At 47.0% G+C, this 11,681-nt stretch overlaps 1 protein-coding gene across 1 annotated transcript; it reads left to right on the top strand.

Moving 5' to 3' along the window:
* The first annotated feature begins 8,004 nt into the window (after window positions 1-8,004).
* Window positions 8,005-11,604, top strand: LOC131947104 (uncharacterized). The gene is made up of 4 exons (XM_059308196.1): window positions 8,005-8,047; window positions 8,424-8,586; window positions 9,611-9,858; window positions 11,489-11,604. The coding sequence occupies exons 1-4, from the start codon at window positions 8,026-8,028 to the stop codon at window positions 11,581-11,583; spliced, it is 528 nt and encodes a 175-aa protein (XP_059164179.1). The 5' UTR covers window positions 8,005-8,025; the 3' UTR covers window positions 11,584-11,604.
* The last annotated feature ends 77 nt before the right edge of the window (window positions 11,605-11,681 follow it).

Below are 11,681 nucleotides of genomic sequence, written 5' to 3'. Positions count from 1 at the left end.
GATCAATTTCTATTACAATTTATTAAAACCGTTTTTTAAAACGCGAAATAACGGCTAAAACTCGTTTTCTAACATTGCTTTTTTTATAATGCAAAAAAGTGACGTCACACCATCTGAACTCCCACCCCCCCACCCCCCTCATCACACACCGTCACAAAATCACTCGACCACACAGCTTTCAGCATTTACGGCGTTTTTAACATGAAAAGTATAAAAAACAGCCAGGACTGTGAATAGCCCTAATACGGCTATTCCCAGTCGCGCGACACTCCGGTACAGTGTTTCTTCCAGACTTTTTTCTCCGGGGGGGGGGGGGGGGCACTTGAAATCTTCGGGGGGGGGGGGCGGTAAACTTTCTTCAGGGGGGGGGGGGCGGACACTGTTAAAAGTATATATTTTCTATATAAAGTATACACATTTCATTTCGTTCGGGGGGGGGGGGGGGGCGATAACAATTTTGCAACTCTGCTCCGGTAGATGTATGCGACTTAAAGTTTCATGTGTTGAGACATGAGGAATCGATTTGGACTTTTCTTCTAAGATTCCCTGAAGTTTAGTAGCACCAGAACCCCCATCAATGCTATTTTTATCTTAGGTCATGGGTCACTTGATGTTGTACATGGGTCAGAGGTCAGCTGATGTCTGCATGGGCCAGAGGTCAGCTGATGTCTGCATGGGCCAGAGGTCAGTTAATGTCTGCATGGGCCAGAGGTCAGTTAATGTGTGCATGGGTCAGAGGTCAGTTAATGTCTGCATGGGCCAGAGGTCAGTTAATGTGTGCATGGGTCAGAGGTCAGTTAATGTCTGCATGGGCCAGAGGTCAGCTGATGTCTGCATGGGTCAGAGGTCAGTTAATGTCTGCATGGGTCAGAGGTCAGTTAATGTGTGCATGGGTCAGAGGTCAGCTGATGTCTGCATGGGTCAGAGGTCAGCTGATGTCTGCATGGGTCAGAGGTCAGTTAATGTGTGCATGGGTCAGTTGATGTGTGTATGGGTCAGAGGTCAGTTAATGTGTGCATGGGTCAGAGGTCAGTTAATGTGTGCATGGGTCAGAGGTCAGTTAATGTGTGCATGGGTCAGAGGTCAGCTGATGTCTGCATGGGTCAGAGGTCACTTAATGCCTAAAAGAAATAGACGTACTTGGTCACGTGACACCGAGGCACTAGGTCACGTGATGAAACGTGTGTTTGACAAAAGCTGCGACGAAAATGTGCGCCAAAATAAGCGGATCTGTTTAAAACATGTATTCTAATACTAAAACGTGAGTGTCACCTAAACATACACTAAAATAATCCATCCATCTACTGACCTCTCCCGTGTTTCCACCACATGAAAGGGAGACGACCAGTACATTGCCAAGGCTCTTATCTTACCAATAACGTTAATTACGTCCCTTGATTTCCTGCGGCTGTCAGAGTTGTCCCCCATGATTGGTGTTTACCGCCCCTGCAGGTGGCCTCCCGTGTCCTGTCGTAAGCTTGAGAAAAAAAAACCTGGCTTGTTGTGGTCATGGGCTGAGTAAAAAAATGGATTCTTTTCTAGGCGAGGAAAAACAGTTCTTAAAACCTTGGACACGATTTTTTTTCGACAGCTTTTTTTTTTTGTTTACCCGGAGAAGGATGGGTACTTTAAGAATTTTTCCGTGTGGCAATTTTTAGAACCATTTTTTTTACAACCAGGTTGATGATGCACTTTATGGCTGTCTCAGTTTTTGAATTGCCGAGTCGTCTTTGCTGTGGCTACTGTTGGAATGACGCAAGAGTCACAAACACACACACCGACCCAAGAGTCACAAACACACGGAGAATCCAATACACCAAGTGTAACTACCACACCTACCTCAGCAGTTACCGAATCCACAACATGAGTCACAACCTCATCCACATCACAACACCTACCTCAGCAGTGACCTCATGGAGTCACAACCTCATCCACATCAGGAGTCACAACCTCATCCACATCAGGAGTCACAACTTCATCCACACCATGAGTCACAACCTAATCCACATCAGGAGTCACAACTTCATCCACACCATGAGTCACAACCTAATCCACATCAGGAGTCACAACCTCATCCACACAATGAGTCACAACCTCATCCACATCTGGAGTCACAACCTCATCCACATCAGGAGTCACAACCTCATCCACATCAGGAGTCACAACCTCATCCACATCTGGAGTCACAACCTCATCCACATCTGGAGTCACAACCTCATCCACATCAGGAGTCACAACCTCATCCACATCTGGAGTCACAACCTCATCCACATCAGGAGTCACAACCTCATCCACATCAGGAGTCACAATCTAATGGATTGCAGGAGTCAAAACACTGACGTATGGAATCACCACCCACAACAACTACACAAGTCACGACCAGATCACCTTAAAAGGTCACCACCACAATACCTTGTCACGTGACACTAGCCTCCCAAACATAAAACGTTGCCTCCCCTTATTATCAAGTGACGTCACTCACCAATATAAAGTGAAGTATACAGCCAAGTCATTTCAAGGTCAGCCAAACCTGTTACCTCAAGGTCAGCTAACCAAGTCATCTCAAGGTCAGCTAGTCATTTCAATGTCCTAAAAGCCCTGTTTATAACATCCTTTGAAAGTTCACCAAAATGGACGGAGTTTGCGCATGCGTAGGAGAAAAAGAAACTCTGAACATTGCACTGAGCATCTAAGAGACAAATGATTTCTCTTTTCTAAACTTGAATGAATCCTGTCATCCATTAGCCTCCCTCGAACCATTTTCTCGCGGATCTGGATACTTGACCTGAGGATTAGAATTAGGGCTAGTTATAGTCGTGGTATTATGGGAGGGCGTGGCCTAAGTGGTAGAGCGCCACGTGTGTCAGCAGAAATCCCCGAGTCCACCCAGCTCAGATGGGTACCCAACTGACTATACCTTCCCTTCATATATCAAGGTCAAGAAACATGAACTCTACTTCATCTGCTGAATGGATCGTTAGGTCTAAAGAAGATTCTTTACTTTTTATAGTAGTGGGCTCTTTCAGGCATCTCTTCGAGGGAGGAAGCTGTACCTTCAAAGCAAGTCTACTACCCCTTTTCGAAAAATTCACACTTCCACCACCATCCGGAAATGTAAGTGCCCCCCCCCCCCCCCCCAAATAATAAATAAAAAAAGAGATGAATTAGATTGACAAGTAACTGTGTGAATAACTTTTTCAATGCTGTCTCCTGCAGAGTTTCTTCCAGGCATCTCTTCGGGGGGGGGGGGGGGGGGGGGGGGGGCGGTGCCCCCTGAAGAAAGTCTACCGCCCCCCGAACGAAATGGAATTTATATAGAAAATATATACTTTTGACAGCGCCCCCCCCCCCGAAAGTATTTCAAGTGCACCCCCGGAGAAAAAAGTCTGGAAGAAACACTGGTCTCCTGTCTGTGATAGTTCCCTGTAAGTGTGGCGCCTGGGTAAGTTTTCTGCCGGTTTAACAGAGAACGACAAATAACCGCTGGTTAATGACGTCATTAGCCGGTGTCTCATTTAAGTTACCACGTGACACAGGCGTGTGACCAGTGACGGACGAGCAGCGGCGATGATGGAGTATTTTTAGATGGGGGTCGCCTAGTTACCGCAGGTGACCGGAAATTGACAGGAGACGAGTGCATGATCTCGGTCATAACGAGAGGTTACAGTGAGGGGGGGGGGGGGGGGGGAGTTGGGGGGGGGGGGGGAAAGGGAAGACTGAGACGTAGCACGTGTTAGGGTGGCCGCTAGTGTACCATAGGATGGCCGTTACTCAACTAGTATACAACAGGCATAGTTGATGGTTTAACGAATGTGTCAATATTCCAGGGGTTATTGTTGGACTAGTGCCCCAATATGCCATGGGTTAGGGTTTGAGTGGTGCCCCAATATGCCATGGGTTAGGGTTGGACTGGTGCCCCAATATGCCATGGGTTAGGGTTGGACTGGTGCCCCAATATGCCATGGGTTATGGTTTGGCTGGTGCCCCAATATGCCATGGGTTATGGTTTGGCTGGTGCCCCAATATGCCATGGGTTAGGGTTGGACTGGTGCCCCAATATGCCATGGGTTATGGTTTGGCTGGTGCCCCAATATGCCATGGGTTAGGGTTGGACTGGTGCCCCAATATGCCATGGGTTAGGGTTGGACTGGTGCCCCAATATGCCATGGGTTAGGGTTTGGCGGGTGCCCCAATATGCCATGGGTTAGGGTTTGGCTGGTGCCCCAATATGCCATGGGTTAGGGTTAGACTGGTGCCCCAATATGCCTTGTGTTAGGGTTTGGCTGGTGCCCAATATGCCATGGGTTAGGGTTGGACTGGTGCCCCAATATGCCATGGGTTAGGGTTTGGCTGGTGCCCAATATGCCATGGGTTAGGGTTGGACTGGTGCCCCAATATGCCATGGGTTAGGGTTTGGTGGGTGCCCCTACATGTCAGAGTGAAGCTCAGAGAGTTATCTGCCATGAAATGAGTATTGATGAATCCATTCGTCCGATGGGCTCCAATCAATAGCAATAGAACTCACAGAATGGGGCGATACAGCGTCATGAGGACACGCACATCTGGGCCCTACAATCTCATCTAGGGCCTACACGCACATCTAGGGCCTACACGCACATCTAGGGCCTACACGCACATCTGGGCCCTACAATATCATCTAGGGCCTACACGCACATCTAGGGCCTACAATATCATCTTGGGCCTACACGCACATCTAGGGCCTACAATATCATCTAGGGTCTACACGCACATCTGGGCCCTACAATATCATCTAGGGCCTACACGCACATCTAGGGCCTACACGCACATCTAGGACCTACACGCACATCTGAGCCCTACAATATCATCTAGGGCCTACACGCACATCTGGGCCCTACAATCTCATCTAGGGCCTACACGCTATCAAGGGCCTACACGCACATCTAGGGCCTACACGCACATCTAGGGCCTACACGCACATCTAGGGCCTACACGCACATCTAAATCCTACACGCACATCTAGATCATACACGCACATCTAGGACCTACACGCACATCAGGACCTACACGCACATCAGGGCCTACACGCACATCTAGGGCCTACACGCACATCTAGGGCCTACACGCACATCTAAATCCTACACGTACATCTAGATCATACACGCACATCTAGGACCTACACGCACATCAGGGCCTACACGCACATCAGGGCCTACACGCACATCTAGATCCTACACGCACATCTAGGGACTACACGCACATCTAGGGACTACACGCACATCTAGGGCCTACACGCACATCAGGGCCTACACGCACATCTAAGGCCTACACGCACATCTAGGGCCTACACGCACATCAGGGTCTACACGCACATCTTGGGCCTACACGCACATCTAAGGCCTACACGCACATCTAAGGCCTACACGCACATCAGGGCCTACACGCACATCTAAGGCCTACACGCACATCTAAGGCCTACACGCACATCAGGGCCTACACGCACATCTTGGGCCTACACGCACATCTTGGGCCTACACGCACACAACAAAAAGTACCAACACTACGAGATTTATAATTACGTAAGCTGCATCCATTTTGAATGTGACGTCTAATTAACGAGAAACCAATCAACCACTGGACGCGCATGCGCAGACCGCTCGCCATCTAACTGCTCCCAGTGTCCAGCTATTCTCCAGCCCTGTCGTCTGCTGAGCGTCGTCTGCCAACAGAACGTCGAGCGGACTAGAACGAGGCTGTGTTTCTCAATGGTGAGTTGTTTATTTCAGTCCGGAAGTCGGTTTGGGGCGGATTTACAATTGTTTACATATGATTAAAACAATGTAAAGTGACACTTTAACGTGAATTAGGAAAAATATTTTTACACCTGACAGTAATTTGGGCCTAAATGGATTCGTTAGTGACACCTGACTGTCTCAAAGGTTAAGGTTAACAATACCAGTTATGGTGAGGGTAGCTCAGGGCTAGAATGGTTAGGGTTAGGGTGGGTGTGCTAGACAACGGGCAGTGTGTACCATCACCTGATTGAACTATTATGTCCATATACTCACCTGTAAATTATGTCCATTTACTTACATGTAAATCATGTCAATTTTCTCACCTGTAAATTATGTCCATTTACTTACATGTAAATCATGTCAATTTACTCACCTGTAAATTATGTCCATTTACTCACCTGTAAATTATGTCCATTTACTCACCTGTAAATTGTGTCCATTTACCCACTTGTATATTATGTCCATATCCACATGTAAATTATGTCCATTTACTCATTTATTGTAGACCGCAGTTCGTAAAGTCTGTGTTAGTAGCTTACATTTAAAAAAAAAATGACAATGTTTCAATTCAGTTCGGTTTATATTTGTGATAGTTAATTTCGCTATATAAAATCTTGTGTTTTGGGCAACCTCTTGGTACACCAATTAGGATATAACAGTTGGATGTTATCCAGAAGGATATAACGAATGTCAACAATGAAGATATAACAGTTGATGTCAACTATAACGATATAATTGGATGCGAAACTTGGTTGACTGTCTAGTGAACGTAGCGACAGACTGGTAGAGTTTGTTTACTTTTGAGTTTTACCTGTGCTGCCATCTATCAGTGGAGCAGGAAGTAGAAGAAAAAAACACGAGTTATCTTTTCTTGGTGATCGATTAAATCGTCTGCTAGCTGAGGTCTACGTTGTGGACACCGGCCTAGGTAAGGTACCGGCCTATTTACCTGTCTGCTAGGTGAGGTACCGGCCTATTTACCTGCTAGGTGAGGTACCGGCCTATTTACATGTCTGCTAGGTGAGGTACCGGCCTATTTACCTGTCTGCTAGGTGAGGTACCGGCCTATTTACCTGTCTGCTAGGTGAGGTACCGGCCTATTTACCTGTCTGCTAGGTGAGGTACCGGCCTATTTACCTATCTGCTATGTGAGGTACCGGCCTATGTACCTGCTAGGTGAGGTACCGGCCTATTTACCTGTCTGCTAGGTGAGGTACCGGCCTATTTACCTGTCTGCTAGGTGAGGTACCGGCCTATTTACCTGTCTGCTAGGTGAGGTACCGGCCTATTTACCTGTCTGCTAGGTGAGGTACCGGCCTATTTACCTGTCTGCTAGGTGAGGTACCGGCCTATTTACCTGTCTGCTATGTGAGGTACCGGCCTATGTACCTGCTAGGTGAGGTACCGGCCTATTTACCTGTCTGCTAGGTGAGGTACCGGCCTATTTACCTGTCTGCTAGGTGAGGTACCGGCCTATTTACCTGTCTGCTAGGTGAGGTACCGGCCTATTTACCTGTCTGCTATGTGAGGTACCGGCCTATTTACCTGTCTGCTAGGTGAGGTACCGGCCTATTTACCTGTCTGCTAGGTGAGGTACCGGCCTATTTACCTGTCTGCTAGGTGAGGTACCGGCCTATTTACCTGTCTGCTAGGTGAGGTACCGGCCTATTTACCTGTCTGCTAGGTGAGGTACCGGCCTATTTACCTGTCTGCTATGTGAGGTACCGGCCTATGTACCTGCTAGGTGAGGTACCGGCCTATTTACCTGTCTGCTAGGTGAGGTACCGGCCTATTTACCTGTCTGCTAGGTGAGGTACCGGCCTATTTACCTGTCTGCTAGGTGAGGTACCGGCCTATTTACCTGTCTGCTATGTGAGGTACCGGCCTATTTACCTGTCTGCTAGGTGAGGTACCGGCCTATTTACCTGTCTGCTAGGTGAGGTACCGGCCTATTTACCTGCTAGGTGAGGTACCGGCCTATTTACCTGTCTGCTATGTTCGAGGGGGGGGGGTGCAAATCAAAAGTAAGTTCGAGAGGGGGGTGTCAAATCTAAAATTGAAAGTTTGTCCACGGGAAGTGTCGCTCCGCCTCGGGGGGGGGGGGGGGGGTTACACTATTAAGTGCCGCACCGGGTGACACCCGACCTCGCTACGCCACTGACCCAATGCACACAATGCTACGTCTTACGGCCGTCAGCCGCCTAACTCGTGTCGTCTGCTCCACAGATACAGTGGCTCCAGCAGACGTAGGATGTTTCCTGGGGCTGACTATTGTGAGTACACATCAGCACTATTTAGTTCCCGGCACTCGATTGGGGGTTGTGTATGTGGGGGGGGGGGGAAGAAATCAGCGGCCTAGAAACGTGGATTGTGTCAATGTCTAGCTAGGGAGTCAATGTTTGGCTGTGAAATGTTCTAGCTGTCTTTGTCATGGCTGTCGTCTGTACGCATTTGTGTGTGTGTACACGCTTGTTTTCCTGTGCGTGTGATTGCTTGTGTATGTACGTATATGTATGCAAGTGTGTGTATGCGCATTAATGTGTAAGTACGTATATGTATGTATGTAAGTGTGTGAATGTGAATGAACGTGTATGTACGTATGTCCATGATTCCACAACTTGCCTAAAAGTCCCACATACTTGAGTACAGGGACGACCCAACTTTTGACATGCGCACTGACGCTGTGGTGTAGTTCCGGTGACGTCACTCCATCCTACAACGGAAGTAAAGCCGGACGTTCTTCTATTGGCTGTCTCAACCACTTCCTCGGCTGCCAGGCTGTCTTCAACGGCGTCAACCAATCAGATTGTAGGTAATAAGATCACGTGATACGTCTTTATGATGATCGCTTATAGGCTGTGGTCAAGTGCTGTAGGCTGTGGTCACGTGTTAGTCATTGTTGCTCTAAGATTGTGGTTCCAAGATTGTAGCTCCCTGAATTGCACGGATTTTAGGGACCCCAAGATTGTAAAGCCTAACCTTTACCACCTCAAGGTGCTGATAGAGCTAGTCTATAACATCATCTGTAACAACATCTGGGCGGGTCAGGGATTTTAAAACCCTAACCCTGCCTCTGCTCATAACCCTTACCCTGACCCTAGTCTTAGTCCTAGCTCTAGATCTAGTCCTAACCCTAACCATAAGCCTCACCCTTGAACTTACTCTAGCTCTAACCCTAACCCTGACCCTGACCCTAACACTACAAGAACAAACTTGAATATGATGCTAAGTTAACCAACCCTGACCTTCATCAATGAGCAAATCCACTTGGTTACCTGCAACATTGGTCAGTTCCTGCTAGAACTAACGTGTTCTGCCAATATTCTGCTCTTTATTCTGTGATTTCTTGTCCATGTCTGTTGTTAACTTGATGTGATTTTGTTGAATTCATCTGATGTGATTTTGAAATAATTGTCAACATAACAGACGTCAACAAAGCGACGATTTGATTGGATGATTAGATCATTGCGCACGTGAATTCATAGTATCGATCTAAACGCTTTTCCTGGACACGTGTGGGGGTGTGGGAGGTAGGCGGTCAGGGTCACTAAATGTTGTAGGGGTCAGGGTCACTGAATGTTGTTGGGGTCAGGGTCACTGAATGTTGTTGGGGTCAGGATCACTAAATGTTGTAGGGGTCAGGGTCACTAAATGTTGTAAGGGTCAGGGTCACTAAATGTTGTAAGGGTGAGGGTCACTAAATGTTGTAGGGGTCAGGGTCACTAAATGTTGTAAGGGTCAGGGTCACTAAATGTTGTAAGGGTCTGGGTCACTAAATATTGTAGGGGTCAGGGTCAGTGTTACATCCCTGAATGTCCTGTTCAACCCTCCCGCAGGACCATGGAGGAGAGTCTCAACTGTTTCTCTCAGGGGGACGGCGGCTGTGACCTGATCAAGGAGGCCAGTCGGCTCACCAGCCCCCCCACGGGCAGTCGACCCACCAGCCCGGGGCCGAGCCCCTCCACCGCCCCCAGCCCGTCCAGAGGCACGCCCCCACTGCCCCAGGACACACGACAAGAGCATCAGAGCTTGCTGGAGCTTGTCAATGACGTGGCCATACTCAAGTCAGAGTATCAAGAATTATGTGAGCGAACATCCAGTAGGACATTTGTTGTACGGACATTAGGACATTTGTTGTAGGACATTTGTTGTAGGACATTTGTTGAAGGACATTTGTTGTAGGACATTTGTTGTAGGGCATTTGTTGTAGGACATTTGTTGTAGGACATTTGTTGTAGGACATTTGTTGTAGGACATTTGTTATAGGACATTTGTTGTACGTTCATTAGGACATTTGTAACAGGACATTTGTTGTACGACCAGTAGGACATTTGTTGTACGGCTAGTAGGACATTTGTTGTATGGCTAGTAGGACATTTGTTGTACGGCTAGTAGGACATTTGTAACAGGACATTTGTTGTACGGCTAGTAGGACATTTGTTGTAGGACATTTGTTGTACGGCTAGTAGGACATTTGTAACAGGACATTTGTTGTAGTCCTGTAGGACATTTGTTGTAGGACATTTTTGTACGTCCAGTAGGACAATATTATTGTTGTACGGCCAGTGGGACATTTGTTATAAGCCCAATAGGACATTTGTTGTATGACATTTGTTGTAGGACATTTGTTGTAGGACATTTGTTGTAGGACATTTGTTGTACGACCAGTAGGACATTTGTTGTACGGCTAGTAGGACATTTGTTGTATGGCTAGTAGGACATTTGTTGTACGGCTAGTAGGACATTTGTAACAGGACATTTGTTGTACGGCTAGTAGGACATTTGTTGTAGGACATTTGTTGTACGGCTAGTAGGACATTTGTAACAGGACATTTGTTGTACGGCTAGTAGGACATTTGTTGTAGGACATTTGTTGTACGGCTAGTAGGACATTTGTAACAGGACATTTGTTGTACGGCTAGTAGGACATTTGTTGTAGGACATTTGTTGTTCCGGACATTAGGACATTTGTAACAGGACAGGGGTCGGCGTGGTCGAGTCGGTAAAGCTCATGGTTGCTAAACCGAAAAAGTCTCGAGTTCGACCCCTCGACAGATGAGGCTCGTTAGCTGGGGACAGCCACTCTTCTAGGAGAGACAATTCCAAAATCAAACAACTGCTGCCTTGTAGTTTGTTCTTGGTTGGACAAAAGCTATGGAAGCAAATCCAAAAAGAAAAGCAGGCTGAAATCGGAGTCAAATGGCCTCAATGGCGCATAACCAGTTGACACGTAACGCTTAATTGTGATGGAAGCGTGGTCGAGTCGGCAAAGCTCATGGTTGATAAATTCGAAAAATTTTCGAGTTAAAAAACTCTCTGGAAGATAAGGCTCGATCCCTTCCAACACTAAAAATTAAGAACGAAGAAGAAGAAGAAGTAACAGGACATTTATTGTACGGCTAGTAGGACATTTGTTGTAGGACATTTGTTGTACGACCAGTAGGACATGTGTTGTACGTTCATTAGGACATTTGTAACAGGACATTTGTTGTAGTCCTGTAGGACATTTGTTGTAGGACAAATTTGTACGTCCAGTAGGACAATATTATTGTTGTACCGCCAGTAGGACATTTGTCGTTCTTTCTGTAAGACAATTGTCCTGTCCTGTGTTACAGTCCTACAGCAGGACAAACAAACCATCACAACGATGACAATAGATAAACCCCCCTGCATTAGGACCAAACATCATCTAACATCGATGTTTTTGTTTACAGGTCCCACCAGCAATGATGTCAGGGAAGTGCCAGACTTGTGGGCGGTGCTTGCTTTTATTTTTGTCCCCCTCGTCTACAACTTGACCTGCCGTTAACTGTCGAGTCATTTGTCTCAACGGTGGAGCAAATTAAAGTTAATTAATTACAACTTTCTTAATTGTTTCCTTCTTGTTGTTTTTTTACTTCATGTCCC

The sequence above is a fragment of the Physella acuta genome, unplaced genomic scaffold (genome assembly GCF_028476545.2).
Source record: "Physella acuta isolate Inbredline_101_S28 unplaced genomic scaffold, ASM2847654v3 ptg000582l, whole genome shotgun sequence".
Classification (NCBI taxonomy): domain Eukaryota; kingdom Metazoa; phylum Mollusca; class Gastropoda; family Physidae; genus Physella; species Physella acuta.
This window is presented reverse-complemented; position numbering and strand designations above follow the sequence as displayed.

What these genes read in the sequence shown, in the direction of transcription:
- LOC131947104 (XM_059308196.1), top strand. Translation starts at nt 8,026, where the DNA reads ATGTTTCCTGGGGCTGACTATT. An exon ending in GTCAACCAATCAGATTGTAG is followed by an intron (nt 8,587 to 9,610) that starts GTAATAAGATCA and finishes ACCCTCCCGCAG; the next exon opens with GACCATGGAGGAGAGTCTCA. An exon ending in GTCAGAGTATCAAGAATTAT is followed by an intron (nt 9,859 to 11,488) that starts GTGAGCGAACAT and finishes TTTTGTTTACAG; the next exon opens with GTCCCACCAGCAATGATGTC.